This window comes from Podarcis muralis, chromosome 16 (assembly GCF_964188315.1).
Source record: "Podarcis muralis chromosome 16, rPodMur119.hap1.1, whole genome shotgun sequence".
Lineage (NCBI taxonomy): Eukaryota > Metazoa > Chordata > Lepidosauria > Squamata > Lacertidae > Podarcis > Podarcis muralis.
The window spans coordinates 40,135,976-40,155,473 of record NC_135670.1 but is presented as its reverse complement, the minus strand read 5'-3'; the positions used below and the strand labels follow the sequence as shown (position 1 = coordinate 40,155,473).

General features: G+C 46.8%; 1 protein-coding gene across 1 annotated transcript in view; it reads left to right on the top strand.

Annotated features, from left to right (window-relative positions):
• The window catches only part of DHX37 (DEAH-box helicase 37), a 33,945-nt gene that overhangs the window by 9,339 nt on the left and 5,108 nt on the right, over positions 1 to 19,498 (top strand). Inside the window, exons 7-23 of the mRNA XM_028709406.2 lie at positions 782 to 878; positions 1,464 to 1,577; positions 3,331 to 3,432; positions 4,317 to 4,431; positions 5,096 to 5,191; positions 6,564 to 6,637; positions 7,617 to 7,761; positions 8,637 to 8,713; positions 8,978 to 9,210; positions 10,761 to 10,872; positions 12,262 to 12,368; positions 12,732 to 12,920; positions 15,052 to 15,176; positions 15,272 to 15,388; positions 16,698 to 16,870; positions 17,829 to 17,943; positions 19,041 to 19,178. Of these exons, the coding sequence (XP_028565239.2) occupies positions 782 to 878; positions 1,464 to 1,577; positions 3,331 to 3,432; positions 4,317 to 4,431; positions 5,096 to 5,191; positions 6,564 to 6,637; positions 7,617 to 7,761; positions 8,637 to 8,713; positions 8,978 to 9,210; positions 10,761 to 10,872; positions 12,262 to 12,368; positions 12,732 to 12,920; positions 15,052 to 15,176; positions 15,272 to 15,388; positions 16,698 to 16,870; positions 17,829 to 17,943; positions 19,041 to 19,178 (2,129 nt within the window). The remainder of the gene's footprint in view (positions 1 to 781; positions 879 to 1,463; positions 1,578 to 3,330; positions 3,433 to 4,316; positions 4,432 to 5,095; positions 5,192 to 6,563; positions 6,638 to 7,616; positions 7,762 to 8,636; positions 8,714 to 8,977; positions 9,211 to 10,760; positions 10,873 to 12,261; positions 12,369 to 12,731; positions 12,921 to 15,051; positions 15,177 to 15,271; positions 15,389 to 16,697; positions 16,871 to 17,828; positions 17,944 to 19,040; positions 19,179 to 19,498) is intronic.

The window sequence follows — 19,498 nt, the reverse complement described above, 5'->3', positions numbered from 1 at the left end:
CAGTAACGGGGGTTGGGAGAGCCAAGGGCCAGACAGGAACCTGGAGGGTCACCTTTCACCCTCAGGCTTGAGGCTTCTTGCTCCAGGCCTAAAATATTTCAGTGGGTCATACTTCCAAACACTGGAAAAGAGGACAGAGAGGAGATATGATAGCCATCTTCAAATATCTTAAGGGCTGCCACATGGAAGAGGCAGCAAGCTTGTTTTCTGCTGCTCTGGAGGGTAGGACTCAAGTTGCAAGAAAGGAGAATCCGACTAAACATGGGGAAGAACTTTCTGACAGTAAGAGCTGTTCAGCAGTGGCACAGACTCCATCAGAAGGAAGTGGATTCTACGTACGTCCCTGGAGGTTTTTAAGCAGAGGTTGGATGGTCATCTGTCATTTATGCTTTTGCTGAGATTCCTGGATTGCAGGGGGTTGGACCCTTGGGCTCCCTGCCAACTCTACAGTTCTATGACTGTGTGTGGTTCTAGAGCAGGGGTCAGCCACCTTTTTCAGCTGTGGGCCGGCCCACTATCCCTCAGACCTTGTGGGGGACGACTATATTTGGGGGGGGGGGGAATGAGCGAATTCCTATGCCCCACAAATAACCAAGAGATGCATTTTAAATAAAAGGACACATTCTTCTCATGTAAAAACAGGCTGATTCCGTAGGCCAGATTGAGAATGCGATTGGGCCGCACCTGGCCCACGGGCCTTAGGTTGCCTCCCCCTGTTCTGGAGTGCTGGTTTGTTTGATGTTGGGTTGATCCCAGAGTTCCTTTCATCCTCTGTCCTCAGGGTGATTTCATACCAAATCCGTTATGAAGGAAACGTGACAGATGACACCAAAATCAAATTCATGACAGATGGTGTGTTGTTGAAGGAAATCCAGAAGGTATGGTGGTGGTTCTTCCTTTCAGAAACGAAATGCAGCTGTGCCTATGTAATGCTACTTCTTAACATGTTGACATACTTTTGACGCAGCCAGTTCCCAACCTGCTGCCCTCCAGACTTTCATTACTCTGGTCATCTGCCATGCTTACTGAGGCTGATGGGAGTTGGAGTCCAAAAGATGTGGAAGGCACCAGGTTGGGTTTAGGGTGACTAAGAGACAGCTCAGGATGGAGCTGAACTGGATGGGTTGTCATTGACTGAGTCACTAGGCAAGAGGTCGTCTCCCCCCCCCCTCCCCCCACGCACGCGCAAAAAAACCAACCAGAATTCAGATTCAGGAATGAGAGAAGGGTTTTGCACTTCCTTGTGAGGTCCTCAGAACCATGTTCAGTTTGAAGAAGTGGCTTAGGGGCATCTTCTTCAGGCTTCTAGATGTTTTTGATTGCCACTCCCATGAGCCCAACATGTAGGTTTTGAGCCACAAATTCCCCCTTAAATATATCAAATCAGTTGATAAGTCTGGTTGAATTTTGATGTGTGGTTGTGGTATTCCTCATACACCCACTCACCCTTTTGTTCTTCCCAGGATTTCTTGTTGTCCAAGTACCGGGTCATTATTCTCGATGAAGCTCATGAAAGAAGCATCTATACGGATATCCTGATTGGTCTTTTATCACGCATTGTGCCACTCAGAGCCAAGGTAAGGAGGGAAAGGGGGGTTACGTATCAATAGAATTCTAACATTTGATTATTTTGGTTTTTACAAATACAGTCATACCTTGGGTTACAGATGCTTCAGGTTGCGCACTGCGCCAAACCCAGAAGTACCGGAACGGGTTACTTCCGGGTTTCGGCGCTCGCACATGCGCTGAAGAGCCGAATTGTGACCCACACGTGCGCAGACGCGGCCCTGTGGGTTGCGAATGCTGAGGGTTGCAAATGTGCCTCCCGCACGGATCACGTTCACAACCCAAGGATCCACTGTAGTCATATGTGCTTGATCTTACATTCACGCATTGAAAATACTAGGACTCCAGTGCTCCTTAAACTATTGAATTCGCTTCCACAAGAGGCACCTTGGATCACTTTAAAAGAGGATTAGACAAATTCATGAGGGATATGGCTTATCCATGGCTGTTAGCAATGATGGCTGTGTTCTGTCTCCACTGTCGAAAGCAATATGCCCCTGATTACCAGTTGCTGAGGACCACAAATGTGTAGAGTACTGTTGCTGTCCGAGCCATCTTACACACTTCCCGTGGTTATTTGGCTGGCCACTGTAAGAACAGGATGCTGGACCAGATGAGGTTTCGGCCTGATCCAGCAGGGCTCTTCTAAGGAGGAATTGGTTAGATTTTATCTGTTTAAAAAATTGTTTTGTTCAGTCCCAAAGCTGCCCCTGGGGTGATCGGTCAGCAGGAGAGAAGAGAAGGGGGTTCAAGAGACACAGAGAGAATGGAAAGATGGGAGGAATGAACTTCTCCTTTGTCTCCCACAGGAGGGAGTGGGCCCAGCCACCGCCATGGGGATACATAGGGACCACCTTGCTCTGTGGGGAGGAAAGGCAGAACAACTGCCTGCTCTCTGGCTTCCAGGGCTCCAGCTCCAGTTGGCCCTTCCCCACCCACACCACCAGACCCCTCAGTGATCACCTTCCCCTGAGAGGAAGAAAAATCTTTCAAGCTTTTTTTTCTCTGTTAAATGACACTAGTAATATCAGCAACTGATGTTTCACAGTTTCCATTTAATACTTACTATTTTAATACTTCTGTGCAAACTTTGCATGAAAAGAAGGCACATTGATGCTGAAAGTAAGAGAATGAATAAATAGCAGCACTTTAAATTTGGTCCAGGAACAGATAAGGCCGAGTTGCCAAAGTTGTTGAGCTTTTTTGGGGAAAATCTCAAATAGTTTTTGAGCGTAATATGCTCATAAAGATAAAGGTACCCCTGCCCGTACGGGCCAGTCGTGTCTGACTCTAGGGTTGTGTGCCCATCTCACTTAAGAGGCCGAGGGCCAGCGCTGTCCGCAGACACTTCCAGGTCACGTGGCCAGCGTGACAAGCTGCATCTGGCGAGCCAGAGCAGCACACGGAAACACCGTTTACCTTCCCGCCAGTAAGCAGTCCCTATTTATCTACTTGCACCCGGGGATGCTTTCGAACTGCTAGGTTGGCAGGCGCTGGGACCGAGCAACGGGAGCGCACCCTGCCACAGGGATTCGAACCGCTGACCTGACGATTGGCAAGTCCTAGGCGCTGAGGTTTTACCCACAGCGCCACCCGCGTCCCTATATGCTCATAGGACTAGTTAATTTGTCATTCAGCTGCTAGAGTACTGCGGGCAGTTTCTGAACAGTCGTCAAAGATCTTACGTCAAGTTCCTCCAGATTTGGCTACATCTTATCTCCACCAAGCCTTCTTGCCTGTGTTTTTGTTCTTACACATTCACAGAAAGGAAATCCGCTAAAGCTGATCATCATGTCTGCCACACTGCGTGTGGAAGATTTCACCACCAACAAGAAACTGTTTGCCAGTCCTCCTCCTGTTATACAGGTAACAGTATGACATTCAACTGGTGATAGTGGTTGGATTTGGTGTCACGTTTTGTTCCAACACCAGAGGCCTCAGGGAAAGTGGCAAGCCTGGAGAGGGGAGGAGGGCTGGTTGAAGGATGCTGGACTGCATCTGCCTTTGATGCCTCCTGTCTCTGGACTGCATCCACCAGACTCCATCCCCTTGAGAGAGCTGCTGAGCCCTAAAAGGCCTGAGCACGGGCACTCCTCCTCCTCCCATAGCCTCCCTCCTGGCATGTATCAGGGCTGGTGAGGAGTGAGGGGAGGGACCTGGTTCTTCAAGGAAGTGTCCATGTCTGGCCCTGTGGGCCCTGGCAGTCTGGGAGGTTCCTGTCTAGACTTGTGGGTATAGGGCAGTATAATTTTTTGAGTAATAATTCCCTCAGGCACGGCGGTCTCCAGCTCAGGAGTGGAGATTGCCGCTTTCTCTGAAGCGCAGCTCCTGCACTTCTCCTGAGAGTGGGGAGGCAGCAGGGTGGGATGCAGAAGCTTAAAGAAAAACACGTTTGAGAGCCATTTTAAAAGAGCTCCCATCATATTCTTGTTTCGAGAAGGCTTTAATCTCTGCTCATCAATTTAAGAGCAGAGATTAAATCCTGCTGCCTTGGCTTCATGATCCTGTTCCCTGCTGGAGGCATAGAGCCAATGCAGGATTAAACCACATCTTCTTGCCTGTTAGCTGGCATCACCAGTGATGCCAGCAGGTGGGTGGGTGTGGTTTGGAGGAAATGGCCTCACAGGCCAAATTGGAGCCCCTGGCAGGCCAAAAGGGACCTGTGAGCCAGAGGTTCCCCAGGTCTAAATAGACGTGCTTTGTCGTTCTGGGCAACTGCTCTTTCTTTACCTGTATTGTTTTCTCTGTAGGTGGATGCGAGGCAATTTCCTGTGGCAGTTCATTTTAACAAAAGGACCCCACTGGATGATTATAATGGAGAATGTTTCCGGAAAGTCTGTAAAATTCACCGAATGTTGCCATCGGGTAAGCTGACTGGCACAGACTTTTGTCTGTAATAAAAACCATAAAATTAGCTCTCAAATAAGGAACTGGAGTGATTCTCTTTTATGTCCTGGAGCAGGTTCAGAAAAGGGCAGAATGATCAAGGGGCTGAAGGCAGCATTCCCAGGAGGCCACATTTGGGGCTTTTTAATTTAGATAAATAGTGAGCCGGAGGCGTATGATTACATACTTAAAGGTTAAGAGGTGGGTGCAGGAAAGAACACTTTATGGTTTCAGTACACTGAAATTCTTTCTGAATTGCAAGAATATTTTAGTTGTCCCAACCAAATTAGAGACTTGACTGAACTGGAGAAATCCCCTGAGGAGGGGATTGGCAATTAAACCACTCTGTGAAGGGCATAGAGGGTCGCCTAACATCCCACAGCACCCATAAGAAACTATAGTTCCCAGAATGCTATGGGGAAAGCCATGACTGTTTAAAGTGGGATGACACTGCCTTAAATGTATAGTACAGATGTTGCCTTGATGTGACAAAATTCTGTGACTTAAAAAAAATAAATTGTGACAGTGTCTTATGAAGAAGACATTGAATAATGTTTTATTTCAAAGCATAGACATTGGTGCTTCTTTCCACATTTCCCACAATGCCTGTGGCCTAATTTTAAGATATTTTATCTTCTTGCAGGGGGCATCCTAGTGTTCCTCACTGGCCAGGCGGAAGTACATTCACTGTGTAGGAGACTGAGGAAATCCTTCCCTTTCCGCAAAAATGCACCCCAAGGTAACTGATGCCCTCAGAGAAACGCATTGGTATTTCGGTATTAAAATCCCAAATAATTGGCATGGTACCAACTCAATAAATGCAGTCTTGCAACTCTTCCAAAAAGCATATTTGTTAAAAGCATTCTCCAAGCCTTTGCGCGTGGCCTGCCTCAAGTCCTTGAGGGACAGAATTTGCGTGAGAAGTGACTTCTCTGACAGCCACTGCTTTTCTTTGTCCAGTGGCAGGGAAAACAGCAATCCCAGAGTTGAATGATGTTGCGCCCTGGGTGTGAAGCATGCATTTGAGCAAGAGTCAAGTATAGCACCCTGGCAGGCCAGACCAAGACTGGCTGTTAACCTGGCAGTGCCAAAACCTGGCCTGGAAGCTGGCGTGTCCTCCAGGTCAGGGAGAACCAATGGGTTGTGGAGGTGGGTGAAGCCACCCTGAAAGTCTGGGAGGACGCCTTTGGCCAGGGATCTTTTTGTGCTGCAATTCTCCATGGCTCACCACCAAGGGCAGCAAAGCACAGATCTAGACGTTTATGCCAGTTTCACACAGCAAACTTGTTTGGAACTGGCTGCACTTCCCCTTTACGTTGCTCTATTAAAAATAAAACTGGCAATATCAAAATGCTGGTACAGAGATCTCTGGTGTGACCACAGTTTGAGTCTCTGTACTGTTCTGGCCGGCTCAACTCAAAGAGGGTATTCTAGAGCTGGAAAAGGTTCAGAAAGAGGCATCAAGGGGTTGGAGCGACTCCCCCATGAAGAAAAGCTGCAGGGCTTGGTACTTTTTAGCTTAGAGGAAAAATTAGTGAGAGGTGACTTGTTAAAAGTGGATAAAGAATATGTTTTTCTCTTAACTCTAGAACTTGCAGACATCCAATGAATAATTCTTGAAAATTCCATATATATATAATTTTTAAGTACTTCAGAAATTACTGTGATGGAAGGCAGCCTAGCTTGACTCCTCACAATATCACTGGGGAGATATGTAATTTTGTATTTGGTATGTGACTTGGGTTTTTTGCTTGTGTTATTGAGGGACCTCCTCCTTTGGGCTATTGCTGTTACACTTGCCACATAACCCTCATCCCACAGTTGTGAGCAATGGATCTTTCAGTTTGGCAGAACCTATACTTGGACAGGTGCTGTCACTGTACTGTTTTCAGCACCAGCTTGAAACATATTTGTTTAGGCAAACCTAAAGGTGTTTTAATCATTTTTACTGTCAATTTTAGTTATCGTTAAATGTTTTTAATTATTTAAACTCTTTTCACTGATAATAAATATAGTAAACTGCTTAGAGGTTTTACTACACTCCAAAAGGTGTAAGCCTTTTTCTTAAGTAAAAATATTGATGTAGATGCTGCTTCCTTTCTTCTTCCCAGGTGGTGATGAAGACAAGGAGGATTCGGTTGAAGAAATACGAAGATTTAAGAAATCCAAACGGAAAAAGAATGTGGTATGTTTTGATTGGGGGCTCCCAAGTGGAACCAACCCTGGCGGGGCTTGCATTTGGCACCAAATTTAAAAGGCACCGAGGAGCAGTTCAAGGCTCCTTTGCAGCCATCTCTTTCCCTGCCCCACACCTGGTGTGTATGTGCGCGCACATGTGTGCACACATATGCACACACACACTGGGAAAACTCTTGCAAGCCAAAATAGAGACAGAGATTCCTCACCACTTCCCTGCATCACAATAGGGTCCCCCAGATTAACAGCCTTTTGATCCAGACGCATGAAAATGCTCCTTATTTCCAGTACATTTGCCTCCTTCCCAGGCCCTGACACTTATTGGGATCCCAAGTTCTCAGGGCTGGGTCAGATGCAGGTCAGCACTCAAGAAGAAGGCGCAAGCAGCAATGCCAACACACAGGACTGGCCCCTGTGAAACAGATGCCAGGACTGAAGCTCCTCACCTTCTACTTACCTCTAAGTCTTCCCCCCCAGCTCCTGGGATGCTGGTGCAGCACCTGTCCCTCCTCTGCTTCATCAGCAGAGTCTTCACTGCTTTCTACACCTCTTGCTGTTGCCTTTTCAGCATCCAACCATTCCTCCCCTCCTTCCGCCTCTGATCTGTCCTCAGTGTCCCACCACAACTCTGGCTCTGAACCTTCCTCCTCAGGCTTCCCTCGGGTTCCCCGGCTGCTGCCTCCCACCCCTCCTCTTCATCCAGCCAGTCCCTGACACAAATCTCCCTCCCATCCCACTTGGACCCTCCGAGGGTCTTCCAGCTCTAACTCTCCAAGCTCCTCACATTCCTCCTCAGGATCCGACCATCCCCTCCATGACACCTCCATGGGCCTCATGTCAACCACAGGGGATCATGGCTGTTTTGCAATAGTGTTTCAGAAACCACTGCCTCTCTGTGCCTGTATGTGCTCTGAATTTCAGCCTTCGAAAGCCATGATCCCTTTGTGCATTTCTCCTGATCCTTTCAGGTGCTGCCCAAAATAGATCTGGATAACTATTCTGTTATGCCAGTAGATGAAGGAGATGAAGACAGAGATGCAGGAGCTGAAGAAGATGCTGACGCTGCTTGCTCAGATCTCGACCTGGAATATGGAGATGATGGGTTGGAAGAAGGTTTGCCTCTTGGAAAATATGCTAAGGCAGTGTTGGTTCAGTTTCTGCAGGGCCTGTGGGCAAGACTTCCTCAGTGAGCCTTCCTCGCTCCTGTCATCATCTGCTGCTGCCCCACTCCTCCTCATGCATTTCCCCACCCTGCCACTAGCTTGCCAGGCAGAAAGTCAGTGAGCAAGCGGGCACTGGCATTTTCTGCTCCTCCCCAACACAGTTGCTCAGGCCAGAGGAAGAGGCTGGTGAGGAAGCGAGTGGGTTGCAGTGATGAAGAACAGGTGCAGGCTTAGGGGGGTCCCTTGCCAGAGACGTCCCTCGCTGGCAAGATGCCCAAATATACCAACCCCTGAGACTGGCTTGTGTTTATACATGTTGGGACCAGACTTTATTATTGAGCTGTCATGGCGCATAGAATCATAGAATGAGAGTTGGAAGGGACTGGGAGGGTCATCTAGTTCCAACCCCCTGCAGTGCAGGAATCTTTCGCCCAACATGGGGCTCAATTAAGAGTCTCGTGCTCTGCCGATGTGCCCTAATTTATCCTGCTCTGTTCTGTTTGTTGCATTTTCTCTCTCACTCCAAATAAATCACACCATTTTTGCAAAGTTTCCCCAGGGTTCCCTGTGAAGAGGAACTGACAGTTAATCCACTCTGGGAATTGTAGTTCTGTGAAAGGAATAGGGGCCTCCTAACAGCTCTCAACACTTTGCAAACTACAGTTCCCAGGATTCTTTGAGGAAGCAAGGACTGTTCCAAGCGTTATGATACTGCTTTAAATGTAGAGTGCTGGTGGGGCTGTTGATTCAAATGGTGAAGTCAGTTGGACAGCCAGCAGACTGTTGCTTATTACTATTGTGTGTGTTTTTTAATTTTGTGTACAGGTGAGAACCCAGATTCCTCCCTCCCACTTTATGTTCTTCCACTTTACTCCTTGCTGGCACCAGAAAAGCAAGCCAAGGTAATGATTCATTTCCCTGGCTCCTCAGAAAATGTACCCATGAGCTCATTCTCCCAGTATGGATCCTTTATAAAACATCCGTAAACCCATACACAAGAGAATGGTTTGGGCAGGTTTGCAGGTTTGTAGAGCCCAGAGCACTGGATGCTGCATCACTTGGTTGTATGCCTCACTTGCAGAATTTATAGGTTGTGGACATCAGTTTCCATATTCCTGGGTGATTTTTCTAGGACCCCCCCCCCCCTTTTTATTTCTGTACTCCAGGTTTTTAGGCCCCATCCTCCTGGGACCAGGCTCTGTGTTGTAGCAACCAACGTGGCTGAAACATCCCTGACCATCCCAGGCATCAAGTACGTGGTCGACTGTGGGAAGGTCAAGAAACGCTTCTACGACAAAGTCACTGGAGTCTCATCTTTCAGAGTCACCTGGACGTCTCAGGCATCTGCCAACCAGCGGGCTGGCCGAGCTGGGCGCACAGAGCCTGGCCACTGTTACAGGTCAGCTGACTTCCCTTCTCTGTAGGAACACAAGAAGCTGCCTTCTGCTGAGTCAAACCGCTGGGCCCTCAAGATCAACATTGTCTGCACTGACTGGCAGTGGCAACGCTGATCATTGACTGTAACGACAAATATTTGATTTGACTGGCAGTGGCTTTCCAAGGTTTCAGCCAGGAGCTGTTTTGCTAAATGCAAGTTCTTTTGGATTCAGTGGCAGTAGCACAAGTGGAGAGAAGTTCCTCACTTTTATTAAGTAGCAGGCTTGGATGCAGAATAAAAAGCAGCGAAACAGTCTTTAAGCAGAATAATATAGCATATGCAAGTTAAAATACTTCCCCATTCAGCTATCAGGGAATGATAAGGGGGAGACTCCAGCAGCACAGTACACAGCACCCAACAAGATCAAAGCTTGAAGACCAGACCCCACCAGGGAGATTTATACCCCTTAGATCAGGCATAGGCAAACTCGGCCCTCCAGTTGTTTTGGGACTACAACTCCCATCATCCCTGACCACTGGTTCTGTTAGCTAGGGATGATGGGAGTTGTAGTCTGAAAACAACTGGAGGGCCGAGTTTGCCTGTGCCTGCCTTAGATCCAGAGTGGCCAAGTGCTGGCTGGCCTAATATCTAAATTCCTTCCACCTGTTAAGCTAGGCAAATATACAGGGCCAGGGTTGTTAGTTGATCCTGCAGCCGCACCATTGCTGACAGGCATTCAAGCTTCAGCTACAAGTGGATCTTTCCACATCCCAGAAGCACAAGCAGCAAATCAAGAGCATAAAGCAAACCAAAAACAATAAGCATGGAGGAATAATTGTACGAACCAATTAACCTGTCTCCTCAGAATACAAAATTCTTCAGCATTAGGTTTCCTCTACAGGAGCCCTTCTCAGCCCTGTCTAGAGATCCCAAGGATCGAACCTGGGACCTTCTGCACTCAAAGCAGATGCTCTACCACTGGGCTATGGCCCTTTCCCAAAGTCAAAGGGCTGCAATTTCAGTGGGTAATGCAGAAGATCCCAGGTCCAGTCTCCGGTGGCATCTCCAGGTAGGGCTGCAAATGACTCCTTACCAGAAACCCCAGAGAGCCTCTGCCACTCCGTGTGGACAGTCGTGAGCTAGGGGGACCCATTGGTCTGCCTCAGTAGAAGGTCGTTTTCTATCTGTGTAAAATAGTTGGAGGCTCTGTGTAAAAGAGCCCCCAACTGTTTACATTCTAGCAGGACATTATTTTAAAAAATTGCATCTTTAAGAACCAATTCCAGTGTTTGCTTGATTTCCTTTTCCTGCCTTTTCCCATTTTTCTTTTATGTTGTGTGATCCTAAAACCGCTGGTCCATCTATCTCAATATTGTTTACACTGACTGGCAGGAGCTCTCCTGGGTTTCAGACAGCTAGAATGCAGCACCCCTGCACAATCCAGGAGGCTCACATCTCTAGCTGGTCTCAACAGTTGGGAGCAAAAGCTGTGTAGTAGTAGTATATTTCTGAAGCCTTCTAGGCAGCTGCTAATCCCCCTGCCCTCGGCTTCCTCTCTTGTTTTGTTCTAGGCTTTACTCTTCGGCTGTCTTCAGTGACTTTGAGAAGTTCACTTCTCCTGAGATTACCAGGCGACCTGTTGAAGATTTAATCCTGCAAATGAAAGCGCTAAACATTGAAAAGGTGGGAGTCTATTTAGGGCAGCCTTCCTTCTGCAACATGGATTATGTCATTCCCGTCTAAGTTGGCCATGCTGCCTGGGTTTGATGGGAGTTGTAGTTCAAAACCGGAGGGCGCCGCATGGTGGGGAAGGGCTTCGAACTAGATGGGACACCAACATAGGAAGCTGCCTTATACTGAATCAGGCCATTGATTGCTCCATCTATCCCAGGGTTGTCAACACTGACTGGCAGCCGCTCTCTCGGGTTTCAGGCATGGTTCTCTCCCAGCCCTGCCTGGAGATGCCATTGGGGGCTGAACTTGGGATCTCCTGCATGCAAGGCAGATGCTCTGCCTCGGAGCTACAACCCTTCCCCACCAATCACCTGGCTCCTTTTTGAAAAATAGATTGCAGGTGTGGGGAGCGTTAACCCTTTGGTCCCACTATGGGAGCTTTCCCACCATGCAAATTGCAGGTGCAAGGATCAAGTCAAAGGGTTAAATTAGCCTATCGTCACCAGTGGTCAGGGAGGAAGTAGACCCCCACAGATTTATGTTCGATTGTGACTCTATGTGGGCCATCATTCTGAAACCTAGAAACTGCCTCGGAGACAAAGCCTATTTAATGATTTTGTGTGTATATAATATTTAATTTTCTTTTTGTTAGAAAAAGAGAAAGCTAACTTTCGAAAGATTGCTATTCTAATTAGCACAAGAAAAAGGTTTAAATCTGGACTCCCTCGGGAGGCTGTGGCCTCTCCTTCCTTGGAGGTTTTTAAGCAGAGCTTGGGTGGCCGTCTGTCTTGGGTGGCCCCCTGCATTTCAGGGGGTCGGACTAGTTAACCCTGGGGGTTCCTTCCAACTCTATGATTCTGTAATTCCACAATTCTGTGATTCTGCTGAAACCCCCAGGTAATATTGGCCCACCCTCTAAAATAAGTTGGTCAGCAGCCTGCCTGCCCCCCCCCCCCCGCTCTTTGGTGAATTCCAGCACTGCTGAAGTTGGAAGGTGGCTTGCAGACAGATGGGGATGGGCAAATGTTTATTAATAGCAGCAAATCCCCCCCTCCCCTTTTGAATTATGCTGCTGGGAAGAAGAAATCTGTAGTGAGGTTAAGGTAGGAGTTTGTTGGGGTGGGGGAAGAACCAGGAGTGGATTTTTGTGTCGCAGGAGCTTATGCTACGTTCTGGTACTAAAACCACATTTCTGCACTGGGCATGCATGCGCACTGAGGCACCCCATTTCTTAACCAGTGTTCCGCACCTGGGTCTGGTCAGTGGATCTCTGGGTTCTAGTGGTGGTGGTGATGTGAGTAGACCCCACAAGCCTGAAGTTATTCCGTGCCCATCTTACTCAGTTCTTGGGCATCTCACCTGTTCACGCCAGGTGTGTCGTCCTCTTTGTGTTTGCAGGTGGTCAATTTTCCCTTTCCTACACCCCCGCCGCTGGAAGCGCTAGTTGCTGCTGAGGAGCTGTTGATAGCCCTTGGAGCCTTGCAGGAACCCTCCAAATCTGGAAGGTAGACTTTTTACTGATTGTTGCTGTCTTTGTTGCTTTTTTGAAAAACCAAGTTGAACTACGCCGGTTGGTGGATTGTGCTTTCTCTCTTTTCTCCCACTGTGCAGAGCCATCCCTCCCATTGGATAGAGTGGGATGGCCATCTTGCACAGTTCTTTTGAGCTGCCATGAAAGAGCAGAAAAAATATGTTTTTGTTTTACAACTGTATAAATCATACCATTGCCTGAGGCCATCAAAGCAGTGAACAACATGATAAACGAAATAAATAGCACACCAAAAATGCAAATTCTAAAAGCAACATTTGGAGGGCACTAAGTCAAGAGAGGCCTGGCCTAGGAATTGACTCCTGTTCCCTTCTTCCAGGCTGAAAAAGTTGCAAGAAGCAAAGCTGACCTGCCCCATCAGCCCCCTGGGGGCCACAATGGCAGCCTTTCCTGTGGCTCCCCGTTACGCAAAGATGCTTGCCTTGAGCAAACAGCAGGACTGCCTCCCATATGTCATCACCTTAGTGTCAGCCCTGACGGTTCGGGAACTCTTTGAAGAGTTTAACAGGTGAGCGTTCCCCCAACAGAAGTGCTGGGCGTTGGCTCCATGTCTGTGTCTGCTGTTTGCTGCCCTGGACTCCTTTGGGAAGAATGGTGGGGTGGAAGGAAACAAACAAACAAACAAACTTGCCACTCTCTGAACTGGTGGCCCAAAGGAATGATCCCCTTTGGTGTGGTCCCCTTGGTGGTAGTTCATTGGCAGTAAAGAATTGCACCTCTGAAAGTTGTTGCAATTCCTCTCACTGTGCTGCTGAGGACACACAGCCCGTGGTCACCCTGTGATGAATAATGGTAGCCTCCAGCTGAGCACATAAGTTGTACATAAGTTGCTTCTGTTTTTTTAGTACAAGTCACAAATTTAATAAAACAAGTATATGTGGTAGAGATTCAGCAGTGTCCTGCACTGCAATCCTATGCATGTCTACTCATAAATTTGGAAAGATGTATCAGTCTATTTCTGTTCAGTGTCAGTTCTGCATGCACCCAAGCATAGTTCTGTCCTTTTTTTGCAGCTTTTAAAAAGCATGCAGGGAAAACTTGCATTTAAATTGTACACAGGTTCCTTAAAGTGCACACTTTGTATGCATTCTTTCCGTAAAGTAATGCATTTTGTGGGCTTTGTCATTGCACTTCCCCCTAAAATATGTATTTCCGATAAAATACTGATTTTCGGATGCATTTTTTTGAACCCTAAAATAATTTTTTTGCATCGCAAAATTTGGAGAAATACTGATCTGATTGATAGCTGTGCTCCAATCCACTTATAAGTCTGGGGCAATTGAATTGGTGAGTTTGTGTCTACCAGATTTGCCCTCCATCCTTATTTGAAACCAGGCGCTTATACCCAGGAAAGAATGTATAGGATTGCAAGGATGTGCAGAGCCAGCACTCATGTAAGTTCATATACACCCTGCCCAGAGGCTTGGGATCTTCTGCTTGAGTTATGCCACGCTCTTGTTATGGATGTGTGTTAACCCTTGACCTTATGCCCACAAGAAGCTCTCTCACAAAGAAATGAGGAAAGCTTGGTTTATTATATAAAACAGGAGTAGCAGAAAATATATAAAAATGCTGCTTTAGGCAGCAGAGTTACAGCCTAAACAGGTAGCAAAAGACATACCTTGAAGAGTAAAAGATTCCAGGACTGGATACCTTTTTATTAGTATTTAAACAACTATTATAGCAAGATGAAAACACAAGCAGGATTTGAAATATGAGCATCAGCATTAATTATTAAGATAAATACAGTAGATTAAAATGGAGGCATTGAATAGTATATGTGAAACATGCAGCATCTAAGGGTAAATATTGCAACCATGGAAGGGAGGGTGGGAAGTTCACAGAGAAAGTAATATATGGTCCTTTTTGTTTTGCTTGGGATTTTTTGTGTGAAAAATCAATAAATAAGATTTACCCAAAATAAGAATAATAAGGAGTAAAAGATTCCAAAACTATTCTAAGAAGCCTACAGATGCAAGGGCAAGACAGTTTTGTCATAAACCCACACTAGAAGGGGGGGGGGGGGGAGTTTACCTGTCCTTAAGGCGAAGCAGACATCTGCTGAGTCCTGGGAGCGCTGTGCAAGTTCTGTCCTCTTGGAGGCATGCGAGCTAACTAACTTTGAATCGTTTCGCCAGGCATGCCAGTGGAAAGGGCAGGGGGCTGTGGACTGAGGGATTCCTACAATTTCCATAATGCCTTTCAGACTACTTAGTAAGAAATGGTTAAAACTGGCCATTGTGTTTGTTTAACCAAAGGCTGAAAGACAGAGGGACATTTTCTGAACCTGGGCATCCCTGCTACCTGCCCTCCAATCACACAACCATTGAGGACCATTGAGGAGTATCCTGTACTTGAAAATAAATTTGTATGTGTTAACCTTTAAGTCAGATGTGTGAACTCTTTTCAGCAAGTGGCTGGAATCAGGCTTGATTCATGGTTACTGGAGTTCATCAGAGAGTGTCTCATGTTATATGAGAGTCCTGTCAATCTTATATTTACGCCACGATCTACTGAGATAAGCCATATCGTAAGTTCAGGTTCACACACCCCTCCTCGCAATGGGAAGAGAGTTTTCTGAAATTGCCTTTGCTGAGGGATCCTGGTGCATGCTGGGTTGTGCCTTACATTTGCTGCAGGCCTGCCACTAGCGAGGAAGAGCAGGAGACGCTCAAGGGGAAAAGGGCACGTGTGGTGCAGATGCAGCGGATCTGGGCTGGACAAGGGCCCTCTCAGAAACTGGGAGACCTCATGGTAATGCTAGGTACGCTCTTCTGCTCTCCCTTTATCTTTCCGTAGTTTTTAATTGTGCGTTGGTTTTGGCTGAATTCCTCACACGATGCTGCCCTTCTATTCCAGGAGCTGTCGGCGCCTGTGAGTATGCTGGGTGCACGCCTAAGTTCTGTGAGGCAAACGGCCTACGCTACAAAGCCATGGTGGAAATCAGGCGCTTGCGTGGGCAGCTGACAACTGCAGGTAAATACCCCGGGAGCCAGTTGTTGTTTTCTGCCTCTACAGAATAAGCCACATTTGTCCTTTGTCGGGGGGACGCCAAAGAATCAGCTCTGTTCTTCCTTCCTTCCTTTTTCCTTTTCTTAACATTTAATAATTTTTATTATGCTGTTTTACAATAAAAAACATGCATGAAAACACAGGATTTTGGGGTGTCCCATTCTTGAAATGCAGTGGAACTTCCCTTCTCCATGTCTCCTCCCTGTTTCCCCGCGTCTGCTATGGAGGGCTGGGGAAAAGCCCAGAAGAGATTCAGTGGGCACTCTGGTGTAACAGAGGCAGGGAAGGTCCATTGTGCAAATAGGAAGAGTTTGTGGGGTAGAACCTTTTCTTTCTTTCTCCCTAATATAACACTGTATATATCTTTAGCATGATAAGTACAGTCATACCTTGGATCCCGTACGCCTTGTGACTCAAACGTTTGGCTCCCGAACGCTGCAAACACGGAAGTGAGTGTTCTGGTTTGCAAACCTTTTTTGGAAGTCAAACGTCTTCCGCGGCTTCCAGTTGAGTGCAGGAAGCTGTTGGGGCCTAATGTCCAGAAAAATACTTCTTGAAATGTTGCTTTCCTTTCACTCATTTTCTTTGCATTCCTTGTTTGCGATGTTCAAACTGAGCCAAAGTGTTTTGTGACACCTTAAAAAGACTCACTAATTGATTGTGACACTTATTTACTCCACATGTGCCCATCCAATTGGCAGAATAGTCACTACTGCAGGTGCCACGTAATAACTTTCCCGCATTTGTAATAATTTGGCAGCCCCTTCACTTTGCAACTCCCTGCCTATTGAGACCAGGCAGGTGTCTTCATTGTATTATTTTCAGCACCTGCTTAAAACATTCTTGTTTAGACAAGCCTTCCCAGATGCTTAGAAAGTTGAGGTAATTTTAATCTGTTTTAGTATTTATACTTTAGGATGTTTTAAAATATGGTTGTGTTTTTTTTATTTTTATTTTACTGTTTTATCTCTTGTAAATCTCTTTGAGTGTTTTTTAAATAATTAAGCGGTGTATACATTTTATGAAGTAAATATATTTTCCCCATGGGATATCTCCTCCCCTGGGAGCCTCCCCCAAATTTGAAAACAGGTCTTGCTTCCGTGCTGGGTTGCTGTTGTGAACTAATGTTGCTTTTCCTTCAGTTGTCCTTTGCTTTTGCCCATTTGTTATTTTTCTGAGTTTTGTACAGAGGCTGCTCCTCAGTCACAACCTAGGCCATGTTAACTTAGCCTGGCCTCCTGATTTTTGACCTGTTTCTTCCCTTTGCTGCAAGTGAATTCAGTCTGCTCGGACACCGGCTTCTTTGTCGATCCCAAAATGAAGCCCCCATCAGAAGCCCAGGTGACTTTCCTGAGGCAGATAGTCTTGGCCGGCCTGGGAGACCACGTTGCCCGGAAGATCCAAGCTGAGGAGCTCCTAGATGAGAAGTGGAAAAATGGTTACAAAGTACGTGCAGCTCAGTTTATTCCCTTTGGATCATTTATGACAAGAATTGGGAACCCTTTTTGGTCTGAGGGCCACAGGCCAGTGGTGGTCAGTGGTCAGTTCTTCTCCTGACCAAGCACCTCAGACTGTGTCTCTGTCTTGGTGGCTTTCCTCTGATGTGAAGTTCTTTTTATTATTGGTCTGCTTTTACTATTGTCTTCAACCATATCTTAGTAATTTTGGGTGGACTGCCTTTTTCATTAATCACCAGTCTCCTGGTAATTTATTTGTGAGGAGTGTTTTGTAACTGTATTTCTTTAAAAATGACTTGAAAGAGTTTCATCTCAAAGGTGCCCTGTAGGTATTTTACATATGTTACTTATGTAATTTAAGGATTTCAGAGTGCTGCCGGGGGGGGGGGGGGCGGGTTGAGGTGGCAGGTGATAGCAAAAGCTATCCCCCCTGCTGTTCTGTTGGGTTGGACTAGATGACCCCTGGGTTCCTCCCAGCTGTACAGTTCTGCGATTGCTGAGCTCCACACTTGTCCCTGTCAGAGCGTAGAGCACTTTGTGCCCCTTAAGGCGCCCCATAACTGTTGGTGGAGTAAGAGTCAACAGCTAATCCAGTCAGCTTTGCATGTTGAATTGGCAAGGGATTCTACTTTTGTGGCTTTTTTTGCTAAAGCCCAAAGGTCTGCCCCTTTAGAACCAAGTGCAAAATAGTGCTTGATTTGACAAGGGCCAAACAGCCACTCGTGCAAAGATGCAACCAGAGAAGCTGTGCTCTTGCATTGGCCACAGTCGCTTGATCTGTCAGGTTCCGGGCAGAAGAACGAAACGTCTTTTGTTCCATTAATGGACCTTGTGCCTTCCTGCTTTTGGAACCTTCCTGGTCTCTAAAGTATTGAGTTTGTTTTTATTTGTTTTGCTTTCTTCCTTCTCCACACACTGCCATCTCTTGCTGCACCTCGCCAACCCAGACTCCTCTTCTGGACGATCCAGTCTTCATCCACCCCAATTCCGTCCTCTTCAAGCAGCTCCCTGAGTTTGTGGTGTATCAGGAGATTGTTGAAACCACAAAAATGTACATGAAAGGTGAAATCAACTCCTTTCCCCTTGTTCTCCTCTTGAGAATAATCCTAAAGAATCAACCCAAAGGCTCCTTTATCCCAGCACCCTCTTTGCCTCAGTGTCCAGCCAGATGCCTTTGCCAGAAAGCTCCCTGCTGTTAACTGCCTGGCAACTTGTTCTGGAGATAGACTGCCTCTGAAACGGAGATTTTATTTACCTATCATGGCTCAATAGTCATTGATAGGTTCCTCCTCCTCCTCCTCCTGGAGTTGCTCTTAATGCAGCTGTGGGAAGCCTCTGGCCCTCCAGTTCCCATCATCCCTGGCCATTGGCCATGCTTCCTGGTGCCTATGGGAGTTGTAGTTCAAGCAACATCTGGAGGGCCAAAGGATTCCCATCACCTTACTTGTGTGTCACATAGCATGCCTACAGAAATGAGCAGTTTAGGGTGGGCTGTGAGAGCTTTGCAGTGGCTTAAATGCACTGACGATTATTTTTCCTTTTAAAGTTAAGATTGTATGAAGTACAACTTAGTGGCTTTTATGCAGTGTCCCTACAGACTCTTAGAGGAGCCTTAGAAGTTTTATCATAGGCTCTTCCATAAGAGAGATCAGTGGGAGCAGACAAGTGGCACACAAGAATGGACACTTGCACTTGCCAGTAGTCCCAGCACATAGCTGTGAGAGAGTGCTCACAGGCCTGGACTCAGCACTTTACAGCTTTAGGCAACAGCCAGGGACCTTAATGGGGCCTACTGCGTTTTATTATTGTGTTTCTCTAACAGCAAGGTTTTAAACTGTATTTTAAATTGTGATAACCTGCCCTGGGACCTTAGGATATTACCTTAGGGCAGGTAATAAATGGGATAGGGGTAAGCAATAATAATGTGGGGAGCCCTACACCAGGCGGCTGGCTCTGAGATACTGCCATTTTAAATTTCCCACAATGCCCTGGGGTGTTTGGCGTTTCTCCAGGGCATTGTGGGAAACGTTAACAGCCGCTTCCTGGACCACCTACCATTGTTGCCAGGTAAACCTGCAGCACTTAAAAAGGCAGTTCAGTAAAAGCCCCTCACGGCTCCCCAGAACCGTCTTTAACTGGTCACTTTTGCTCTCCTTAAGGTGTCTCAGCCATTGAACCAGAATGGATCCCGCTCCTTTTGCCTCCATACTGCCACTTCGAAAAACCTCTGGAAAGCCCTCCTCCTTTTTACTGCCCTGAAACGGGTCGGGTTCGATGCCACAGACAGAGTGTCTTCTGTAAGTTTCTCAAGAACAGCTTGGCTTTGATGGGAAGCAGATTTGTTCCTAAATCCACATTAGGAGAATACTGTCATCATGGCAACCGCGATATCACAAGCTTTTGCATTCTCCAGGAGTCTTTGGGGTTGCAGCCAGTGTTAATCCTACTCAGAGGAAACCTACTGAAAATAATGGACATGGCATAACTTAGGTTCGGTATTTCAGTGTATCTACTCTTGAGTAAAACAATCCTTTCTCAGGGTAGGTCAGGGATAGCCAATGTGCTGCTCCAGCTCCCATCGGCCGCATCCAGCATTGACAGGGGTTAGGGATGATGG